The sequence below is a fragment of the Fulvia fulva genome, chromosome 10 (genome assembly GCF_020509005.1).
Source record: "Fulvia fulva chromosome 10, complete sequence".
In the NCBI taxonomy this organism is placed as follows: domain Eukaryota; kingdom Fungi; phylum Ascomycota; class Dothideomycetes; order Mycosphaerellales; family Mycosphaerellaceae; genus Fulvia; species Fulvia fulva.
In genome coordinates, this window is record NC_063021.1 from 3765322 (window position 1) to 3790197 (window position 24876).

General features: G+C 45.0%; 2 protein-coding genes across 2 annotated transcripts; both read right to left on the bottom strand.

The window, feature by feature from the left end:
• Positions 1-7985: 7985 nt before the first annotated feature.
• CLAFUR5_12427 (KK-1 biosynthesis cluster protein TR03) lies at positions 7986-8495 on the bottom strand (the record flags this gene model as incomplete). The annotated part of the gene is made up of 2 exons (XM_047911575.1): positions 7986-8047; positions 8102-8495. 2 exons carry the CDS (start codon positions 8493-8495, stop codon positions 7986-7988), a joined length of 456 nt encoding a protein of 151 aa, XP_047767344.1.
• Positions 8496-8546: 51 nt separating this feature from the next.
• Positions 8547-8816, bottom strand: CLAFUR5_12428 (uncharacterized protein; the record flags this gene model as incomplete). Its single annotated transcript, XM_047911576.1, has 1 exon — positions 8547-8816. One exon carries the CDS (start codon positions 8814-8816, stop codon positions 8547-8549), a length of 270 nt encoding a protein of 89 aa, XP_047767431.1.
• Positions 8817-24876: the final 16060 nt, after the last annotated feature.

Below are 24876 nucleotides of genomic sequence, written 5' to 3' on the forward strand. Positions count from 1 at the left end.
ATTTCGAATAAAAGTACGAACGTCTCGGTTCATACCGGGCTATAAGAATTTCCTAGCTATAAGGGCGATTATATTATCGCGTCCTAGGTGCCCTCCTAGGTAAGAATCGTGTATTGTTTAAATAACCCTCGTTATTAAGGGTTCGTAATTTGGTAGCTAGTACCGTTCTCGAAAGCGTAAATAGTTATTAAAGATATTGTAGTCTCCGACTGTTAGGCGTAACTCTAGCTCCTTAGGGAATTGTTTTTCTTGTTGTTCTACTATCCGCCACGCTACACAATAGGACTCCCTAGACAGGGACTGCAGAGCTTCTAACTATAGCTATTATAGCGTAGTATCATCTTGAAAGGGGGAAGGTAATTCTAGTGTTGTAGTATTAATAGAGAGGGGGGATAGTAGGGTTTGTTGTCGTTCTAGAAGCCTTAGGTCGTCGGTATCCTTAGGTAGATCCCGTTCCTATCGAGATAGCGTATTAGGAATTATAGCGTCTTTTCTAGGTCTATGTTATAGGTAAAACCGGAAGGGCGCTAAAAACTCTGCCTACCTAATTTGTCGCTCGTTAAGAAGTCGCTTCTTTAGGAATAGCTCGATATTCTTATAATCTATAAGGATAGTAAATGGTTCTTTTAAGCCGCGTAATTTGCTACTCTATTCTTTAATACACTTTATAATTGCGAGAAGCTCCTTGTCGTATATATCGTAATTATACTCGGCCGGCGAGTACTTAGCTAAAAAGAAGGCTACAGGTCTCTACTAACATATAGCTATATCGTATTGAGTAAGGGCCCCTCCTACCGCCTATCTAGAAGAGTCGGGTTCGACTCTAGTTAGGCGTTCTAGGTCGTATGTCGTAAGGATAGATTCTTTTATAAATTCCCGCTTAAGAGCGTTAAAGGCTCTATCGCAATCCTCTGTCCAAAGAAAGGCCGTCTGCTTCTTCGTAAGTCGTAATAAAGGCAAAATCGTGTCTATGTAGTTAGAAATAAACATCTAGTAGTAATTTGCAAATCCTAGAAAAGGACGTATACCCCTAGCGCTTATAGGTCTATCCTACTCCTAAATAGCACGGATTTTGTCTAGGTCCATTCGAATTCTAGTACTAATGTCGATAATAAATCCAAGGTATTTCGTTCTCTTCGTCTTAAATTCGCACTTCGTAATATTGAGCGTTAGGTCGTTTTGTAATAGTCTATCTAGGACTCGCAACACCTTAGCTCTATAGTCTTGTAATGACCTAGAAGAAAAGACGAGTATATTGTCGACGTAAGCAGAGCAAAAATCGTCTAGGTAATCCTGTAATACCTAGTTAATAAAGCATTGAAATGTCGTAGGGGATCCAGTTAGTCCAAAAGGGTAAACTTTCTATTCGAATAGGCTGTAGCGGGTACGAAAGGCTGTCTTCCACTCTTCTCCCTTAGCCATTCTGATTTTATGAAAGGCAGTAGATACGTCGAGTTTAGTAAGCCATTTCGCTTTGCTTAAAGCTGCTAGCGTTTCCCTAATAAGAGGTAGAGGGTACTAGTCTTTCTAGGTAATCGCATTAAGTCCCCTCTAGTCTATATCAAAGCGTAGCCCTCCTCTAGGTTTTCTAACGAATAGGATAGGAGTAGCCGCTAGAGACTTGCTTTCCTATATAAAGTCTTTCCCTAATAGGTCTGTAAGGTCCTTTTAGAGTACTAGGAGTTCGTCGTAACTTATACTATAGAGAGGTCCCTAAAGAGCCTCTTTGTCTTTCCTATTAGAGTCTTTCTCGAGAGGTATTTTATAGTCAAACCTAGGCCTATACTTTGGTAGTCTCTTAGCTTCGTCTTGACTAAAGGCTTATACGTACTTCCTATAGTGTTCTAGTAGTCGACTCGTAATTTTGTCTAGGGACAACTTAGGTTTCGGTCGTAGGGCTCTCTTAATGTCTTCTAATTTCGTAGAAAAGACCTAGATAGTCTTATCCCTCTTTACCCGCGTAGCTAGCGCTACGTAAGCGCTCGCTATAACCTTCTTTAAACGATAGCTACATAGCTTTAGGTTCTTGCCTGTAGCCTCGTTGCTTAGGATAGTAGATCTATTAGGAAGGTTAAGCTATAACAATTTCTCGTCGACTTTTATACCTTCGTATCTTAGCTATAGCTGTCCTAGAATTAGGTCCTCGTTTTAGTATAGTATAACATACGCGAACGCCCTAGGTAACTTGTAGGCACCCAAGTCTAAGAAAAAGTAGGTAACGTGCCTAATTAGGCTTTGCTTTCCTACTACTCCCTTTATTTATTAAGAAGGTACGTCTAAGAGGAGAAGACCTAGCTTCTTAGCTAGTCTCTCGTTAATTAATGCGTAAGCTATAGAGCTATTGTCGACAAGAGTAGTAATAGGCGTGTAATTAATACACGCGGTAGCGTAGAATAAGGGACATTCTATTCTTGTTCGAAGTTGATTCCATTCTCGTTGTTAAACAGGTACGAGTTACGTAGTAGTAGAAGACGGCGGATCACACGAAAGACGAAGAAGGACCCAATGGGATAGCGTGTATCTACATACAGTATCGCCGGTGTTAGTATAGGTATAGGTAGATGCTAGGTGTCCGGATGTTTGCTAGCCCATGGGCTGGCAAACCCTGGTCACGTGATCTAGTCACATGACACACCCACACCCACATGCTTGTCCTGCGGCCTGTATATTCTCAACACTCGTTATATATAGCTCGGCTTTTGCCCTTGTATACGACTTCGCTTAAGGGCTATTCTTTTCCCTCTTCTAGATCCTCGAGTTCTTCTAGTAGTGCTAATGTAGTATTAGTAGTAGCTACCGTCGCTTAGTTGTTTGTAATAGGGCGTATAGCCGGTAAGAACTTATAATCTATTACGGCGTGTCCTTAGTGCCTACACTAGAAACAGAGCTTCTTTTCTCTCTACTAGGCGATAGTCTCGGGGGTTACCTACTTAGCTCGTCGTCCGTTATTCTCTTTCTCTCTATAGGTAGTCGTAGTACGGTTAGATTAAATAGGCAAAGTAGGCTCCTAGTCTATAGTATTGCTAACTTTCGAGGGTTAGTTTAGCCGTCTTCGTTCTTAGCTTTTTCCTAGCTTAAAGGAATCGATCCTAGAGCCTATTGTTTAAAGGAGAGAGGTATACGAGCCGTACTCTATAGGAATAGGGAATATACTTATAAGCTTCTCTTGAACTCCCCTACTAATAGCATTCTCTAGGAGAGAGATCTTAATACTATCGTTAAAGGATAGGGCTCTAGCATTAGCTAGTTCTGTCTCGAATCTCGGTAGGAATCTAGTAAAGGGTTCGTCCTCTCGTTGTCTAATTAAGTATAGGCTAGTTAAAGCCTTCTTCTATCGGTTTAGGTCGCTATACGTAGTAGCTAGGTATTGTAGTAGCTATATACTAGACCCGTCTTGTTCTTCCTCTTTTAAGCAGATAAATGCTAGACACATATTCTTAGTATTACTACGTAGCCTCGTAAAGATATAGCGTAATTGGTCTATTTTAGAACCAATAGCTTCTCTGTCTATCTTAAGCTTATTGTAAGCTTCAATTTCCTATCTATCGTATCTCCCTCGATTACTATCGAATTCGGATAGTTAAGAGAGTTTCTCTTTTTTCTTTTCTAGGGTACCCCTTTCTAGGATACCCTATAACCCTTATAGGGTTTGTTAGTTTAGGGCATTACCCTATACTATTTACTATACAAAAGCCAATAAGGCTTCTTCTATTATAGGACGAGGAGGTGTATACTCTATGTCGTACATTTCTATCGTCGTTTAAAGTATAGGGCACTATCTTTCGTCGTCGTTGTTTAAAGTATAGGGTACTGTCTATATAAGCGAGCTTTAGATAATATAAGGGTTCAAGCAAGTGTTATTCATAACTATGCTAGACTAATGAAAGACTATCTAAAGCTGAAGAGTAAAGAGTAGCTATAGCTAGTCCGCGAATATATATAACCCTAACTGTTCCTTCCTAGAAGGTTCTATAACGTTATCTTAATTCCTTGATGCCCGATACTTAAATGTTCTCCTTAATGCCTAATGCTCGAATGTTCTACACGATATAGGGGTATCTCTATTAGTGTTGGTTTTGATGTATAAGGCTTTTAATATATAAGGCACAGCCTTGTTATAAGGCATAGCCTTGCTATAGGGCTTAGCCTGTAACAAAGGGTACTAATTCAACGTACTAGGAGTGTACGAGCCTCTATAGTACAGGGGTCTACATTCCTTTAATACTATAAAAGATCGTTAATGAGCTCTCTGCGACGCCTGTGTCTACGTCGAGTGTTGATTTAGAGCTCGTAGACATTCCACTTAGCGTGGCTACGTGTGTTTCTACTAGCTAATTACTAAGTACGCTTAATCTTCGCGAAAGTGGCAGATGATAATGACTGGTGGACACAGCCTCGGTTAACAGCCCTTTAGAAGCTCTAGGTTCACATGGTTCTAGTAGCTAAAGCACGACATTGACCTTTCAAAGCGATAGCAGGCCCAATTCTTACGTCCGTGCAGAACTCCTAGTAGTGAATTAATCGGCCAAACCCTATACAAGCGTGTAGACAGGGCAGGTCATTTCTGTAGCCTTCGATGCATATAGGACTGTAAGGGGTTGGCTTCGTCTCGACTTAAGCCTCGCCCGCTAATATTGGGCAGGTGACTTTTTAGCGGTTTGGTACGTGACTGTCGCATTATATCTCGCTAGTTGATGTAGCTCCCTTTAAAGATGCTATACCATTTCAGGGTCGGTACATAGTAGAATACATAGGCGTAGGACAGTTTTTAGCAACAGTGGCTCACTCGGTTGCGATGTACATTACCGTCCATGTACCTACAGCTTCTACATAGTGTTTGACTTTGTGTGTCTTTACATAATCTCATTCTGCCCAAGGATATGTGCCATTCCGAGAAAACAGACAGATCTACTAGCTAGCTGGTGCCTCCTACGAATGACACAGAGGTTGATCTGTCTGCGAAATCTATCGAGGTGCTCCGTCCGAAGTTCACGAAGATGCTGACATGTTATGAGCACATGTAGCACGGTTCATCCTTCCTCCTAGCATGGGCACACCGGGTCCGGCAGTCGAGAAACATTGCGGCCAAGAGGGAAGTTGTCAAGTCCGGATTCCTCAGTTCGCACTTGTACTCACAGAGCGCTCGATCAAACACAGATAGCAGCGAGATCGAAAACACACATATCGCGTGGTCTCATGTGACACTGCAGATTAGTGCACATTAGAGAAGTGATCACATGAGCGTGGACGGATGCAGTAGTAGCGCCGCCAGCACTGCGAGAGACACTCCATCCTGTGGCCAAGCTAACTCCGAATGTCCGTTCAGCTCTACGGCATGTCCGGCAGACAATGGATGGATCATGTCTCACGATGCCCGTTTATTAGGCGATGTAGAAGGAATGCTTTGTTGTAGCGAAAATGCCACCTCCATAAGAGCTTCGCCGTTCTCATCTTATCGTATACGAGGCATATTGTGATCCCTTTGCACCGCAATACTTTAAGTCACTCGACATATAACACTAGTGACCAGGCTATGGCACCTCCTGCTTCCCTGGAGCACCCTTCACAGCCGCTGAACTGCATGTGGTTCATGCCCGGGAAATATTGTCCTTGCATCATCTGTGGTTACAATCAAGGCTCTCACTGGTCTCAGCTGCCTCGCTACCCTTCGATGTTACAAGAGCTCGCACCTAGTATGACAATAACCCCATTAGGGACCTCTATGGATGTTTGGCCAAACGTTACGCTGGATTCACTGTCTTTAGCGGCACGAAAGCCCAAGCCAACGCCGCTTACCAAGGAGAAGCGCGACGCCGTATGCACCTTTGTGAACAGCCATCCAGAGATGACTAGGAAACAAGTGGGATGCAAGTCGATTGTATTTTAGCAAGTTGTCTCGAACACAGGTTTACTAATCCTTCAATAGTTCACTTTGGCATCCATGGAACGCAAGTCTCCAGTAAGTCAGCTAGCTAGGTTTGTGCTAACATATTCATAGTACGGTGTCGAAGGTTGTAAGGCACAATAAAAGGCGCCATCCGGTCGACAATGGGCTGCGGTCGCTGCCGAGATCTGGAACACATCGTGCTGGACCCTCAACGTCGACCAGAGAAAACACCAATACGAGACCTTCACGAAACGTGAGCCGGAACAATCCACAGAGGAGTACGCCGGATTTGTCAATGAATGCTACACAAATAACTACGCAAACCCCTGCAGGACAGTATCGCTACAGCGAGAGTATGGTTTTTGGAGATGATGATTTGACGTTACTAAACGCCACCATCCACGGCACAACAGACTATAGTATCACAGCTATGGATATGTTACCGAAAAGCTGGGCTTCGTATGCTTCCAGCGACCTCGAAATTCATCCTCAAGAGCTACAGTCGGCATCTGGAGACGATCTGACGGTCTAATCTCTCACAGTATCCAGAGATATGCCAAAAGAGGCTGAAGTTCCAGGAGCCGTGGATATTGGCAGAGACCGGTCCGCATTCAGCGATGCGTCTCATTATTTGGAAGTACTTATCGCACCCTTAACGCCATCGTCGCTACATTCTCGATCAAACGTACGGCATACCTACAAGCATATCCTACCTGCACTCATGACGAGGCAGTATTGATTTCAGCAAGATGCCCTAATGGACGCCTAGATAGACCCGCTCGAACCACCTGGTCTGGAGAGAATACCCTTTGCTGCTGAAGTTCCCATCTTCGTGTCCTTCTGGAATACATCGAAATGACGCACGCTCAAACTTATATCAGACTATTCGGCCTCATCGACAGAAGAGAGATCACTTATGACCTACTGTGGGCACTCTTCAAACCCAATGAAGAGATCTGCACGTTATGCCAGGGCAGCGGAACACCCATGTACTTCAGATATAGTTACGGCGAGGCGAAGACGCGGGTGAACAACTTAGAGTACTTTCGCGTGGAAGGACGCTGTTTCAATCATGACGGAGCAATGCTTGGAGAAAGTGTAGCATTCGTCGACATCGAAAGGTTCCGGGGGCCGAAGCGACTTGGACACCTGCCGCCTTACCCTCTACGTTTGTATCAGGACGCGAAAGCGCTGCGAAGTGACTTGCGCGACCGCGGACGCATGTTTGTAGCTTTGGTAGAAGGCTACTATTACGAACAGGATCAAGGACAAGCATTCCAAAAGGAGGACAAAGGATACGTCATCAAAACTTCGGTGGATGGGCGTATCGTGGTATCCCTCCGTCCTCCATCCACGGCTATACATAATTACTTCTGCGAGTGATCCCGGCGCAGTGACCGGATCCACCACTGTCGATTGATTTCCGCATGGCCCTTAGGGCCCTATCGGGTTATGATTGAATGTATCTATCTATTATTATTCATTTTTACTTCGATACAGCTGTTCTGCGGGTCCATGCGGGTTGCTCTCAAGCCCACGATATCTCCGACAACGTGCATGCGGTAGGGCGATTTTGGGACCCTATACGAGAGCACTGGATCGGGTGACAGGCTCGATCAAGGCACAATACTTATAATCTCTGACTTCAAGCTGAACGATTCGTTCTCACTATGCAGCCTTTCAAGACCTTGGCTATTATATGATCGCCTCACCACTTCTTCTAGTGCCTTCACGGCCGCAAATTCAATATCCTTGTACCTGTGCCCGAGGTCTAAGTAACCGTCGTAACGTAGCAGCACGACGTTACCTCTACAAAAGGACCGGCCGGGGGAAGTTGCGCATCCGATAATCTGCCTGCACGTTTCATTCACGGGAAGTATAGGTGATAATGTATAGTATAAGCAGTATTGCCCACGAATGGCAGGATTGTCGTTCTTGATGAAACTATGGTAAGCATATGGTCGGCGTGAATCTTGAGGCAAGGCTTGTCGCCAGTCCGCAGCTAGAGCTACTCCCAGCGCCTTCTCCGTAATTGATTTCATTTCTAATTACTCATGCATTCCTCTGTAACGCTGTCGAATAGGTGAAGCTCCCATCTTCAGGCTTCTTCCATACAGGGAGGCAGGTTAGTCATGTTAGCCGCATGCGATACACAAAAGGCTGTGCAACGTCTGCCATCTCGGAGGCAGGAACAATCGGCCTTACAGTCCTTACAGGCGCATCCTAAATCTTGTAAGGTCTTCACAAGCTCTCCAAACCGCTGGCCGTCGCTTTCCTTCGGGAGATAATGACCGCGATTGCCAAGCACCACTTCTTCCAATGCAGATACCACCGGGGCCAGCTGATATGCCAACGCCTCATTCGTAGCACCTTGGTTGACTCCGATCCAGCACAGCGTCTCCAAGAGATGCAAAAGGTCATTGCCATCCCAGAAAGAGCCCCCAGTCATCAGACATGGGCCCGAGTCGCCCATGGTAAGAACAGCATGGACTGTTCCGGGTCCCATGACCAGAACATCGCCAGGACCAAGCAGGACCGCCCGTGCCTTGTCACCTAGATCCCAATCGCTCCCCCCTTCCGCAAAGTCGGCCCAGTCTTTAGCAGACATAGCGGAACGAGGCACAAACATCCAGAGCTTGTAGCCAAAGAGGTTTCGCACCTAGGTGGAGCCACCACTATCCACGTATGCACCGGAAAATGCCCCAGGCCAGGCAAGTAGATTGAATCTTCGCGAGCTGGATACATCGAAGGGCGTCATAGCAATCTGCTTTGCAAGGACACCCGGCGCGTTCGTATGCTTAAGAGCCCGGGCCTTACACCTCTCAACAACGAAGTCTAGGAGACGGAACCTGTCCATCCTCAAGAAACTTGGCACACTAGCGCCAGTAAGGTCTGGCAAATTAAGCAGATTGACTGGCTTCTGTCGCATGCTGTCCCACCTTTACACATCGTAAAGTGCGGCGATTACCGACACTTGAACCGACCGTAGTTACAATTCGCCGTAGTAGCGAACGTCCACGTCTAAGCTATTAAACACCGAAGAGAGAATGCCGGCATATCTCGAAGCAGACCACTCGTTAGCATCGTCGAAATGCTCTCGATAGAGGGTTGGTTTTGCAAAAGATAGCATCGTGGTCACCTCCTCCGCAAACTTCTTAGTAGATAGTTCGTACAGGTCACCTTGGCGGCTAGATCTGTCCGTGTCTCGACTAGCAAACTGAATACGTGTTATCCATTTTCGCAATATGCTATCGGGTGCTATAGCTTCTAGCTTCTGTGCGTAATGAGCCTATTATAGCAGCTCTTTACTCGCTTCCTCTCCCGTATAAGCTAGGAGCGTGCAGATTCTATAAGATCCGTTACAGAGCTTACACACCGGCCCCTCGACTAGTCGGGGCGTACCGTCCCCCTACGTGCTAGAGAACAGGGTCGACTCGAAGGCGCGTCCGTCTACGACAGATTCTAGAAATGCGTCTAGTGACGATGCTGCTAAATGCGGCACTTCTGACGTCCTAGGGGTTGGCATTCCGCTATTTGAAACAGAAACTTCATCCTCGATGAACTGCGAGTTGCGAGCACCGGCACCCTACTGATAACGACTAATGGCCTAGTCGCTTTCCTACGTTAAAAAGGCACTTTTATATAGGTGTACCGCTTGGAGCGAAAGTATGCCCTTTTTCTATGCTACTACACTATGTATTGGCTATCTACGCTCGATCAGTCGACGTAGCTACTCGTTATCTACATCGTGTCCTTTTTCTCGGTAGGGCATAAGATCGTCGATATGCTGCTAAGTTTCTGTATAGCGCTTAGCTGCCCGTAATGTATTGTCCGATATAGCATATATAACACTCCTCGGCGTCTTCCTTGTCTTACGAGGGGTCGTTTTTACCGACTAGTAGTAGAGACCCGAACCTTGTCTCGAACAGGCTACTACGTATTTGCTAGTCGTAGTAGCAGCTTACGAGGGCGTACTAAGCGGCGAAAGGCTAGAGGAACCGGTCGAGCTCTTTAGCTCTAATACCTCTTTAGTATAATCTATCTTTTGCCTCTTATAGCTTTAAAGGTCGTCGCCGGATAGACCTTGCTCTTCGTGTAGCTCTCTACTTACGGTCTCGAAGTCGTAAATCATTAGATACGCTGTCGTAGCTACCTTTAAGCCTATTAACGTCCGACTTCTAACCTGTATACGATTATAGATAGCACGCTACAACGCGTCCAGCGCCTGTTTTAGGTTCGTAGTCTTGCTAACTTCAGTAAGATGTCCTAATAGACGCTTAGACAGACCCGCTAGATCTACCTAGTCTAGAGAGAATACTCCGTGCTACTAGGCCTTCTTATACCACTCTATTCCCTAGTTCCGGCCGATGATGTTAAGCTTTCCCCTTCGAGTAGCGTCAGTTAACGTTCTAAATTATATATATATCCTAACCGTCTACCGTCCTCTTAAGCTGTCTAAGAACGTATCTTCTATACGATAGTCGGGATCTAAGCAACTCTTCTATAACTCGTACGCCCTCGCGTAACGCTATATAAGAGCTATAGATAGTGCGTGATCCTTAGCTTAATTAGCTAGATACTCGAGAACGTCCTTTACCGTATCTACTTAGTTAATTCTAGGAGTTCGTAGACGAGCTAGTAGTGAGACATTGTTACCGGAAGGGTAAATCGTATTAAGGGTGTCTTCTATATCGCTAATCGGCAAATAGTCTAGCCGGGCTCTAACTTTGCCTTCTACTACTCGACGACTTACGCTTCGAGTACTCTTACGAATTATAGATGTGCCTAGTTTTATAAGGGCAATGTCCGTATATAGATAGATAGATATTTTATTAAGCTGTTGTAGTGCCCTTTGGCCTATATAGCTATACTATCTTGTTTTTGTATATATAGAGGGGAAGCCGTGTTAGTGAAAACCCCTCCTCCTTCCCGCCTGTCTTTTCCTCCTAGTTATCGTCTTAAATTTCCCTTATTAGGGGTACGCTAGTGTCATAGGCCTGCCCTAATGACTATCCTATCTACAACCCCCCTCGCTTCCGCCTCTTGTCTATCCACTCCTCCGTCTCGCTCGCGAGGCTAAACTACTAGAGGTATCCCTACTATAGTATCTACTAAGAGATTCGGCGAATGTTACCTTTATCCCTAATAATTGACTTGTAGTCTCTCCTTCCCGCTTAGTGCCTCCAATTTCCCCTACCTCTCGCCTACTACGGGCATTATAGTAGTATATATTCTAGGTTTTACGATAGGTAGCCACACTAGTAGGCTAGGCTATAGATGTCTAGTGCGCGTCTCCTGAATAGGTAGGCCCTTAATCTAATGTGTTCGGACCTAATTTGGATCGCTATACTTGCTTCGGCCCTTGTTAGGTCCCTATATAGCTAGTAATTGTGTCTCTAGAAGGCTCGGAGCGCTATCGGGCCTGTTGTCTTAGGGGACTTCCTTTTCTAGTCCTGCTCCTATAGGTAGTTCGCTATCTATTCCGCTAGGCTTTAGGTCTTAGCCTTGCTCCCGCCGGCCTAGCGAGTCCTACGCTCCTCCTCCTTTCGTACTAGCCATTCGGTGCTTATCTATACGGCCGTAAAGGTAGTAAGGTCATCCTCTTTTTGGCTTGTCCTATGTCCTGCCCCTCTCCGGTAGCGGCTTTCTATCTTATTCTTTGCCTCCTAGATCGTAGTTTATGCTAGGTAACCTGTCGTCTTTACCGCGTATTGAATTCTTATTCCCCGGATGTACTGGCCGATTAGTAGTATTCCTATCTCTATTTCTACCGTACTTGTTAACGTTGTCTTATATACGCCTAGTACCCTACGTAGGTTACCTACCTATATCCTATTTAGGGGTTGCTCTATCCGTTTCGGGATCGGCTTGCCTACGCCTCCTATTCCCTAAATCTATGCCCCGTATAATATAGCTAGTCTAACAATCGCCTTATACATTACTCTTGCCTTATTGAATGTTGCTCCCTATATAGATGCCGTAAGCCTCTTTATCGAGGCTTTATTGACTTGCGCTCGACTCTAGGCTTTCTTAATCTATATATTCTAGCTTAGCTTCGGGTCGAGCCAGATCCCTAGTACTCGTAGCTCCGCTAATAGCTTAGTCTCGTAGCCTTAGATTCTTACCGCCGCCTTTATATTATAGTGTGTTCTCGCTTTACTAAAGTATATAAGTTGGTACTTTTTAGGGGCGAACCGGGCACTATGCTTCTTTGCCTACTCCTCGCATTTCTTGTGCCTATCTTTAAGGAGGCGACAGTTCTCTTCTGTCGAGTCTGACTAGGCTAGGATGTTTATATTGTCTATAAACCCCGATACTAAGGTTTACGGAGAGGTGAGTAGGGGGATTAGATCCAACATAAATATCAGAAACAGGATAGGGGAGAGAGTAGATCCCTAAGGTATTCTAGTCTCTGCCTTTACCGGGTCGGACGTGTACCTTCCTAGGACTAGGTATATCGTCCGTTCCTAGAGAAAGGAGTAGACGAACGTCGTTACCTACTAGGGGATGCCTTTCTGCTATAGGATATGTATTAGCCTTTAGTGTAAGACGTTATTGAAGGCCCCTACGATGTCAAGGGATAGTAAGGACGCCGCTCGGTTCCTACCGTATAAGGAAGGAATCGTATTTAGTAAGCTAGCTACGAGATAAGGTAACAAGTCTTAACCGCGCTTTCCTACTTATCTAGCACTACTATGTAGCCTCGTTTCGAGAGGTTAGCCCGGAGCAAAAGCTTCCCTCTACGCCCTCCCTCCCTATTTACTCCTTAAGCCAATATCCACCTCTATAGGCCTAAGCCCTTTAGTGCTCTCTATTGACCGACATGCGTATCCGTCCTCTCGGGCTATATAGATAGTGTCAGCCGTCGCTACTAGTGTATACTACGCCCTAGGTTTTGACGCCCTTCGCGTTACCGTAGCCTATCTCTAGAAAGCGGCCGTCTATACCTCGTAGGTTTGCTCGGGGCATACACCACGCCGGGTAGCGTACTCCTTACGTCTCTACCTACTAACTAATATAAAGTTCCTTATTACCCTACCCTCGATCCTCCCTAATTATAGAACTAATCTACTTGTATTATACGTCTTTTCCCCGTCCTAATAGCCGTCTTTTCCTTACTTAGGCTATCGTCTTTTCCTCGTCGTAATCTACTATGTCAGACTAGGTACGTTATGTAGCGGGACAGGTAGTACCTTAGGCAAAACCCTCGTTCCTATACCGGGTGTTTAATAGGCCCTTATAGGCTTCGTCGTATGTCTACCTACCTACCGTATTGCCCGCTAGCAAACACTAGATTGTTTCGTAGTCCGCTCGACGCCGTCGTATAGTCCGCTTAGTTGTTGTTCTATAGTCCGCTCGTCTAATGTTCGTCGCTTAGCCCGCTCGGTTTACGGTCTCCGGAGGTGAAAATTCTATACTTATACTAGAGGTATTCTATCGAGCGTATAGGCCACGGTTCCGCGCCCTTCTTACACGTAGAAAGAAGAGGGACTCGCTCCCGACACGAGTACACGCTCGTCGGATAGTTTTTATACCCGTTTTACTAGTAGTCCTCTATTTGCCGCGGCTTTACCTACGTTACGCGCCCGTCGCGCCTACGACGCTCTAGCGTAAGAATACTTAGCTCTCTCGTAGCTAGACGAGAGGTTCGTAGCCGACACTACGTATAGGTGATTCTCGTCGTCGACTAATGTCCGTATATAATCGTACTATTGTTCGAGGGTCGGGTATACTATTTATATTACGGAACGTTAGAATATAACTCGTCGCTTTATAAGGTAACATCGTAACTACCGACTTTATATAATAGGATCGAGACTTTAAGTATCTCCTTATCTACAAAGGGCTATAAAGAGAAAACTTGTGTAGGTCGTTATGTCCTTCGCGGTCGGGGTTTGTCTAATACTAGGTTATAATAGCGGCCCGGCCCGTCTACCCGTTAGCCTACGTACGCTCTAAGCTTCCCGTTAACCTTCGAAGAGAAACAATACGAAACTAGCGGGATACCTAATTCTTAGACTTTAGTCGGTCGATTGTATATATACGCATTTTAAAGGACCTACGTAGTTTCTTAACCGTATAAGGGGGGGAGGGGGGGCTCGAAGCCCGTATCTAACCCCCTTCCTACAAACCTAAAACGTTAGGTTATAAGAGCTTTACGGATGTATAAAAGGACGACCCGTTACCGAGGCGTAAGGGAATAGATCGTAAGCAGATAGACAACAATCTATAGCTAACCGTCTAGTAAGTAGCTTAAAAAGAGACGTTTTTAGGAAACGTCGGTAGACGATCTAGAGGAAGGTAGACATACTTGCTCGGGAGACTAGAGTATAGATATCTGTTGTAGTACTTTATCACGGGTAATACTTTGTATATATATCGTACGAGAATGCTATATAGCTACCAACACGAGAGCAAATTATAAGTATTCTTTACTACGTATAGCTATTTACTTAATATTCACGAACGTAGGCTATAAGTTTTCCTCCTCTAAATATTAATAAGCTCCGAGTGCGCCTCGATAAGCTATAATAGATACCTCTAATATAGAGTAGGGCGTCAAACATTAGATTAAAGTGAAGTATAAACTAAAGGTTATATAAACATAGGCTACGACTCTTAGGACACTATGATTTATACTTAGATATCCTATAACGAGTAATAGCCTCTTAGAACTCTACGTTCATCTAATAACTTAGCTGCTTTACATTATCACTAAGTTAGTCCGTATTGTCTACTACTATAGATTTGACTAAAGTTGACACTATAGATAATAGTATAATATATAGCTATGAAATAATCTCGTGTAGCCTTTCTAGAGAACCGACTATATGCTTAGATAACTTAAGACACGACGCTAGCTAATAAATCTAACTAATTAGAATAGTCCTCGGTTCCGCCTTATAGAAGTCTTAGTTCTCTCCGAGTAACGTTATTCCTTATATTGCCTTCCTATACTAGAGCGTTATAAAGCGACCCTAGTATAGTATATAGCCTTATCGTCTAGCTGATAATCTAGCTCGAATAACCGTACTTTGAATCTATTTATCGCGAGGATTGTACTTCGTACATTATAACGGAGCTAGGAGGATCTAGAGACTGTCTTATTAGTCCGTAGTTATCGCTATACTTTAGACGATACTTACCGACAATAGTATATTCTATAGCTATATGCCTCAAACCCGATTATAGGTACGCCGCTACGTCTAGAATGTTATAAATAACTCTTACTCGTTTTCCGAACTTATCTACTTCCGGTCTACGATAGGTTTTTATATATTCGCCTAGCTTATAGATAGATATGTCGAGGAGCTACTATCGTAGTTAGCTTATGTCGCGCTTCTTAGACGTTGACTTACGCTAATCGGTAGCTTAGAATCGTTAAGCACACTTTAGACCTACTCTTATAGCTGCTCGTTAAACTATATCGTTAGCTAAATCAGCTTGATACTCCTAGTTCTTACTATCGAGCGTTTATAAGAATCTATTAGGCTTTTTAGTAGAGGCAAGTACGTAAAGACGCCGTCTCCTGAAGTAAAGAGTAGCACTATACCGTACTCCTTAAGGCGTAGTAGTAGCCTAAACGGGCTATTAAGCTATATAGTACTGTCCTATAGAAGGCTAGAATAGCGTATAATACTGCTCGTCTAGCCGCTACGAGCTCGTATTATAAGGTAAATAAAGTTAGGCTTAGACGGCCCCTACAAGACTATAGGAAATAGGTGCCGCTATATTATTAAGAGGAAACGAAAAGTGAGAATCGATAGATTAACTTATTGTCTAGGGTACTAGTTCTATTTCCGCGGAAGCTAGATACCTAGAATTAAGTAGTCACCGTACTTACGAACATCTTTAACCTTAGCAAAATGTTGGCCCTACCTAAAGAGGTTTATATTTATAAATATCTGTCTACTATACCTTACGAGTAATGTCGTAAGAGAGATATAGCCCGTAGCGACGTAAAGCCTCCGAGCTAAAACGGTATTAGAAGGAAGATGTAGCTATAGAGCGGTTATAGCTATTGTTAAGAACATACAGGCCGTAGGACAAGTATATAGGTATAGGTGTGTCATGTGACTAGATCACGTGACTAGGGTTTGCTAGCCTATAGGCTAGCAAACATCTGGACACCTAGTATCTACCTATACTAACACCGGCGATACTATATATAGATACACGCTATCCTATTAGATCCTTCTTCGTCTTTCGCATAATCCGCCGTCTTCTACTACTACGTAACTCGTACCTATTTAATAGGTTATAAGCCCGAGTTAGTAACTCGGTGTTTCATCCTCGACAAAGTCGTATTAAAGTTATTTCTCTTTAGAACAAAAGGAAGGCAGACTAGAGGCCGCACCCGCATTGTATAGGAAGCTATAGCCGTACTATAGATATTGTTGAGAACATACAGGCCGCAGGACAAGCATGTAGGTGTGGGTGTGTCATGTGATTAGATCACGTGACTAGGGTTTGCCAGCCTATAGGCTGGCCAACATCCGGACACCTAGCATCTACCTACACCAACACCGGCGATACTGTATGTAGATACACGCTATCCCATTGGGTCCTTCTTCGTCTTTTGTGTGATCCGCCGTCTTCCACTGCTGCGCAACTCGTACCTGTTTAACAGGTTATGAGCCCGGGTTAGCAACTCGGTGTTTCACCCTCGACAAAGTCGTATTGGAGTTATTCCTCTTCAGAACAAAAGGAAGGCAGACTAGAGGCCGCACCCGCATTGCACAGGAAGCTACAGCCGCGCTGTAGGTGCATATAAGACGTGAAAGAGCCTAGTGAGGCACTGTCAGACTCCGAGTCAGGGAGCCTGTGCCAATACCTCAGACAAGTGGGCGAGCTTACTGAGAAGAGTCGCTCTCCGGACATCGCGTTCGCATCGACTAACTGTTCCATCTGAGAGAGCCGCAGTGTCTCAGAAACCCCCTCTGCTGAGAGAGTTACGCTACAGTGTCTCAGCACCAACACGATCCTTACCGACCGACTTTCCTCCTCTTCCCGGCGGATAGCCATCCTCTCCGCTATCAACCTCGCGTTCGGTTTATCCCATTTCGATCCGATCGCGTACGACCGAATACATCCTTTTACCTGAGGGCAGCCAACCTGTCCCTCAACTTACAAAAAATGGAGAACGAGACTGGGTTCATAAGAAAGAGAGCAGCACCTCTTCTGACAAGAGAGAACCACGAAACATGGTTCAAGCTGATGAGAATACACCTGGTATCAAAGCAGGTTGACTGGGTCCTCGAAGACATCATCACGGACATTCCCGCTGCAACCCCATCTATAGCGACACCCTCTGCATCATCGGAGTCATCCCTTCCTTTGGATCAAGCGATAAGGAAGGCATCGTACAGACGGCACAATGCAACGGCCCTGTATGAGATGTACATCTGTCTGTCGACAGATGACCAAGAGATGACATACGGGATCCGGCATGCGAAGGAGTTGTGGGAATGGGCTGAAGCTAAATATAAGAGAAGACTTCTCGCTACTGGAAGAAGTTTGCTTCAGCAATACACCAATTTCGTGATGACAAAAGACCAGTCTATAGATGACGCCTGGCAGGAGCTTAGCTCAATTGCAAGGAGGGCTGTTTCAATCTCGCCTCAGTTCCAAGACATCAAGACTGAGGACAGAAAGATCCAGCAACTCTTAGCAGCTCTGCCAGACTCATTTGGCTCAATTCGCGATGCAATTGATGCCCAGGTGAATCTCTCACCACAAGACATTCTTGCAATTCTTAGGGAGAAGCAAGAATCAATGATTCATCAAGGGACAGCCATGTTCGCTAAGAAGGGTTTCCAGGGCAAGCTCACGTGCCATCTCTGCGGTGGTGACCATTTTATGAGCAAGTGCCCACACCTTTCTGCAGCTCAGCAGGCTGTTAGGAACAAGGACAAACTAGCTAGGGTTACCTACCCTGCTAAGAGACAACCGTCACCACCTCGTAGGAGGTCATCATCACCAAACCTTCGTGATGTCCTCAAGGTGATGACGGACCTTGCAAAGCAGATGAAGGAGAGCCGCAAGCCAAAGGCCTCCTCTAGTAAGCCTGCAAGGGCCCATGCGACCCAGGAAGACGCATCAGACCCTGAGATACCATCAGAAGATGATGATGTTGATGAGGTTGCCCATTCCACTGTGGAAGCCAAAGGCAAGTACCCCTCGTCCGAGTGGTTGCTTGACTCTTGTGCATCATCACATATGACTGACCAAGATTCACTATTCAGGACACTGAAGCCTCTTCAAAAGAGGAAGTGGATCAAGGTTGGGGGTGGCTATCTACAAGCTACACATATGGGAAGTGCAGTAATGGGTGGTCCTTCTGGAAAGCAAATTGTCTTAGAAAATGTCCTGTTTGTTCCTGGCCTTGGAGTTAGTCTTGTTTCGTGGAATCAGTTCAGCCAACAGTTTGCTGTCCAACCACCCAGTTTCACCCTAAAATCCTTGTCTGGTAAACCCGTTGTCCAGACCAAACTTCGAGGAGGAGTACCTTTTATCCACTCGATCTCGGAAATTCTTGAGCCACAGCATGCTGGCATACTCTCTCAAGAACGTGACGGTACCGCTATGGCTAACACTGAGTCCGAAGATCAGTGGGAGCTATGGCATAGAAGATGTGCACACCTTGGCAAGGGACTGCTAAGAAACCTGCATAGAGTCACTGACAAGAAAGATCCCATTCCTGTTCCTTCTGAACACCAGAATTGCAAGGTCTGCTCCCTTGCAAACATGAGGAAGTTCAAAGGACCTGCCACAGAGAGGAAAGGAGAGAGGCTGGCCCTCATCTCCATTGACATCTGTGGGCCTTTTCAGGGCGCAGTCTCTAGGCTAGGATACAAATATTGGCTTGAGATTGTAGACAACTTCTCTAGGAAGAAGTGGGTAATCCCTTTGAAGGCCAGGAGCGACGCTCCTGCAGCCCTACGGGATTGGAAGGTCCAGGCAGAACGGCAGTCAAGGTGCTTTCTGTCTGCGATCCGCAGTGATGGTGCAAAGGAAATTCTCGCCTTGCTAAAAGAGTGGGAGAAGGAGTTTGGCACTCAGATGGACACAACTGATGCCTACAACTCTCTTCAAAATGGACCTGTGGAAAGGTCAATTCAAGCCTCTGAGAACACAGTCCGGGCTATGCTTGAAGACTCTGGCATGCCAGTTGAGTTCTGGCCAGAAGCTTTGCAAGCACAGACTGTGATCAGAAACAGACTGCCTAATGGTCCGATCATTGATGGTATTGCTCTTTCACCAGAAGAAGCCTTTACTGGCCAAGTACCGTCAGTCGACCATTTCCGCGTCTGGGGATGCAAAGCTGTGGTCTATGTAGACCCAAGAGCCCAACCTCAAGGCTTGAGGAGAGACAAGTTGATGAACCGAGGAAAAGAAGCCGTGTTTGTGGGCTACTCAGAAAACACCACAAAACAATGGCTGTTCTGGGATCCCGACATGAAAGCAATAAAAGCGCATAGTCACGTCGACTGGTTTGAGAATGAGAAGGGGGGAGATATGGATCTTGGTATCACCTTCACTAACCAGCCGAGTCGAGCGCCACAGCGCAATCCTGTTGGGAGGAAGCCCTTTGGGGCGAAATTTTCCGATAGGGGATTATCAGAGACACCGTTACGAAGGCTAGGAGAAAATATTGAGGCGGTTTCAACACTGTCGAAGGCCGATAACGGTGGATCTGTACAGAACCTACCCAAGTCATCAACACCACAGCAACCGCTGTTTGTGCAACTTCCCCCTCCCCCAAAGGACATTGGGGAATACCAGAAGTTTGGAGATCAGGGTACTCCAATGAAAGAAAAAGAAGATGTCGTTCAGTTCGACCCATCCGAACACCTAGCGCCACCTCAGGTTGCAGGCAACAAGAGGTCAAGGGGGGACGGAGATGATAACTCTGAAGAGCATGAGGCTAAACACCATAAGGCTCTTATCGCCCAGATGTTCCATCTAGACCCTACAATGAGCTGGGTAGAGGAGATTCTGAACGACGTGGAAGAACATGCATTTGCTGCTGTTGGGCAGGCCATAGCCTATCAGCAGGAAGTGCCAATCCCAAAGTCCTATAAGGCAGCCGTAGGAGACCCCGAATGGGGACATATGTGGAGAGAGGCAATCGAGAACGAACTTATTGCCTTAGCAAGCAACAACACCTGGGAAGCAGTTGTACCGCCAAAGGGTGCGAATCTAATTACTTCTAGGTGGGTCTTTGATGTGAAAAGAATGATTAGTGGAGCCATTGAGAAGTTCAAGGCAAGACTAGTTGCAAGAGGGTTTTCACAGAAATATGGGGTTGACTTCGAAGAGACCTTTGCACCTACTGTTAGACATGATACTCTCCGAGTATTCATGGCAGTAGTATGTGAGAGAGATCTCGAGATGCACCTAGTGGATGTGAATAATGCTTTTACCCAAAGCAGCCTTCTTGAAGACATCTATATGATCCCACCCCCAGGAGTTGAAGCACCTCCAAACATGGTGTTCAAGGTCCTACGAAGCCTTTATGGGCTTAAGCAAGCAGCTAGAGACCGGAACAAGCTCTGTGTTGCGAAGCTAGAGAAGATTGGATTTACCCAGTCCCAGGTAGATCCATGCCTACTTATCCATACGGATAGAGACCTTATGGTCCTTACCCATGTGGATGACATACCCATTGCAGCTCCGAAGCTGTCAGATGTTCAGTGGTTTAAGGCTGAGCTTGGAAAAGTGTTTAAGATTAAAGATCTTGGTGAACCTACGAAGATCCTTGGAATGAGGATTACAAGAGACAGGTCCCAAGGCACTTTGAAGCTTGATCAAGGACACTATGTCCACGCTAACTTAGCCAAGATGAACATGGCTAGAGAGAAGGCTACGCCAACCCACTCACCTATGGAGAGCTACGAGCATTTAGTGCCTACGGCACCTATGGATGAGAGGTGCAACAAACAGGATTACCAGAGCCACAATGGTACCTGGATGTGGCCAATGACAATGACAAGGCCAGACTTAGCATTCCCCCTTGGAAGAATTAGCTCATTTGTTGCTGATCCCTCGCAGCAGCATATGAAGGCTTTGAAGAAGCTCTCCCGATACCTGCGGTCGTACCCAGACCTAGGTCTTATGTATAGAAAGGGAGGGGGCAATCTCCAGGGATACTCGGACTCTGACTACGCTATGGACAAAGTGGATAGAGTCTCAATTCTGGGATACGTGTGGTTCCTTTGTGGATCACCTGTGTCCTGGATGAGTAGGAAGCAGAAGTCTGTTGCAACATCAACAATGGAAGCTGAGTTCATGGCTATGAACGCAGCCGCAAAGCAGTCACAATTTCTTGCTGCTGTCCTCAGGGAAATGGGGTGCCCAGAACTGGTGGGAAAGAGCTCTTTCCAGCCGAGTGTAAGGGCAAGCAAGGGCACTGTTGACGAGCTAAGGCCAGTCAAGCTCATGGGTGACAACCAAGCCGCTTTGACACTTGTCAAAGATGCCCATGTGCATGAAAGGTCAAAGCATATTGATGTTGCATATAACTATGTCAGACATCTCTGGTGGCAGAAGAAGATTGCAGTGGACTACTGCCATACAAAGGACATGGCTGCTGATGGGTTAACAAAGCCCCTCAATGGCCAGCAGTTCCAAAACTTTGTAAGGCAGCTCCAGCTTGCGTAAAGGGATTGTAGGAGACCATGTGGCCTGAGTGGGAGTGTTGAGAACATACAGGCCGCAGGACAAGCATGTAGGTGTGGGTGTGTCATGTGATTAGATCACGTGACTAGGGTTTGCCAGCCTATAGGCTGGCCAACATCCGGACACCTAGCATCTACCTACACCAACACCGGCGATACTGTATGTAGATACACGCTATCCCATTGGGTCCTTCTTCGTCTTTGGTGTGATCCGCCGTCTTCCACTGCTGCGCAACTCGTACCTGTTTAACAATATCTAAGGTTTACGTAGAAAGGTAAGACACCGGTAGTCTCTAATACGTAGTTATTAATAGCAAACTAAGCTAGGCATAGCTATTTAGTCTAGTCGCTCTATACCTTATTAACGTAGGCGCGTAAGTACTGTTCTATATTCTGATTAGTACGCTTAGACTAACCGTCTGTCTCGGGGTGATATAATAAACTTAGCTTACGTTAAATCCGTAGTATCTTATATAGCTACTTCTAGAAAGTTGCGATGAACTGTTTCCCTCTATTAGAGGTGATCGTGTCCGGGAGCCTACGTCGACTAAATACGTGCTTTAAGAATAGGCGCGCTATATTCTTCGCCGTTATAGCTCTAATAGGAATAAGTTCTACTTCTTTCGTTAGGCGGTCCGTAACGGTCATAATGTTATTATAAGTCATGCCGTCGAGTTCGCTATCTAGTAAGTCTACTATAAAGTCGACTAATATATAGCGCTAAGGTCGTTCTAGTATAGAAAGTAGATATAATAATCTAGGTGGCTAGGTATATAGAGATTTTGTCGTACGGTATACTCGGCAATTTACGGTATATCTACGTACTAATCTTACTAAGCTAGGCTAGTAAAATTCACGTACTACGAGCTTATATATACGGGCTCTACTAGGATAGCCTACTACTAGTACGTCGTGGCTCATCTTTACTATTCGAGTCCGTAGCTTCTAGTCATCCGGTACCTATAAGCTCTAGTCGCCGTACTAATTACGGACGTAGAGTATATCTCCTTCTACCTCGTAGTATACTAGGTGTACCTTCGCCTTTTAAAGAAGTAGCGGGATTACGTCACCTTTCTATAGCATCTTAATTGCTACCTTAAGCTCCTAGTCTACGGCGTACGCTATTACTATTCGATACTCGAGTTTAGCCTCGTAATTAGCCTCTATTGTAGGCTTCGATACGGTAGTAGCTTCTACCGGTATAGCGGCTTCGGCTAGTATAAATTCTGTTGCTTCTAGGTTTAGCGGAGTTTCCGTCTCTTTAGTAACATCTTCTACGGTTACGCATATAGAGTCGATCTTAAGGAATCGCTTAGGCGGTAGTAACGTCTAGTGCTAATGCTAATTACGCGGATCGTCTACCCCCTACGGAAGGTCCTAGCTACGTCTCGTTAGATTGTCTAGCTTTATGCCTTAAATACCGGGCCTATAGACGATACGGAAGTTGAACTAAGAGAGGAACTTAGCCTACCTCGCCTAACGTCAATTAAGCTACTTCGTCGTTATAAAGTACTCTAGGTTCTTATGATCTATAAACACTTTGACCGGTTCGATAGTGTTATTATCTACTTCGTAGGTCAATTTAGGCCTCTACTCTTTAAACGCCTTAATAATAGCTAATAGCTCCTTATCCTAGATCTTATAGTTATACTCTTATAGACTTAACTTCTTAGAGTAAAACGCTACTAGGTACAGGACGCCTTCTTCGTTATATTAGGAGAGGACGCCGGTATTAACGAAATCCGAGGAGTCCGTCTTAACGACTGTCTACCTCCCCGGTACGTAATGTACTAATATGCCCGCTTTACTAAATGCTGCCTTTAATACGTCAAACGCCTTCTAGCACCCTAGTGTCTAATCGATTCTTCTGTTCTTATAGTTACTAGGGCTATCGGACTTAGTCAAGTTGGTTAGCGGCGATATAAGTCGCGAGAACGCTTCGATAAACCGTCTATAGAAGTTAGCGAAGCCTAGGAACGCTTATATATCCTTTAGGTTAGTTAGAGCCTCCTAGCTTTAGATACATTCTAGCTTATCGGGGTCTATTTCAATGCCTTCTAGCGTAATGATTAGGCCTAGGTATTTGACTCTCTACTAATAGAATTCGCATTTATTAATATCTACGGTCAACCCGGTATCGCGTAAATTTATCAAAACCTTCGTTACGTACTCGATATGCTCTTCGAGTATGTCGCTAAAAATTAGTATATTATCTAGGTATGCCGATACAAAGTCGTCAAGGTGTTCCTATAATATACTATTAATATATAACTGAAACGATGCCGGGCCGTTATGTTATTACAGGTAGCCCGCGAGCCCTTACTATAGCTACGTCGGCCCGGCTAAACCGCGGACTTTCTATATCGGGTTAGCGCGGCTTAGCTTTACTTTATAACTTTGCCGCGCCTCGCGCTCCTCTTTTGTAGCTTAGTAGAACAACAACTATCTCTCTCGGACCCTATAGTACGCGCGCCCTTATACTTCTATAAAGTTACTAATAGCGTCTACTTACGCTACATTGCCTTATGTCGTTACAATTTTGTATAGTAACGTATAGCTATATTATAGATATATTTAGGTCGCGAATAACTAAGGATCTAATTTTTCAGGCTCTTCTTTTAGGTGCTAGTTGAAACAAAACACCTATAACGGTACAAAGACGTATATAATCGTAAAGTAGGAGCCAATCGATATGTTACACTAAATACGATTTATTAAAAGACTAGTATACGAGAATATCGCGGTGCTATATACTATATTCTAGAACGGCTTAATCTTATCTCTAGTATATAAAGACATAGACATCTCACTATAAGATACGCTAAGTATTAATATAAACATTTGGATTGTCGAATAGTAGGAGGAACGCTCTTAAGCTAGTTCTATTCTAAAATAGGTGAAAGAAATGACGTTTACGTCGCAAATGTGTCTAACTACCTACAGATTGTTTTAGTACTAAAGTACCTATATAAGTAGGAGAAGATTATCTATAGAGCTATTTAACCGTCTAACGTCCTACTTAATCTTCAAGGCCAAGTCAAACTAGGTCGGTAATATAAGTAACGAGTACGATTATTACTAAAAGTCCGTAGTAAATGTCGGGTACGGCATTCTTTAATAGCGAACCGATTTCACGCTCGACTATAAAGGATTAGCGAAGACCTTCTATAATCTCCTATATCTAGGAAGTCGTTCGATAGAGATGTATCGAACAGCTTAGCGTCTCTACTCCGAGGGAACTCTTAGGAAGATTTTAAAGGTAGATATATACCGCGTACCGACGAGAACTTTCTAATAGTACTACAATAT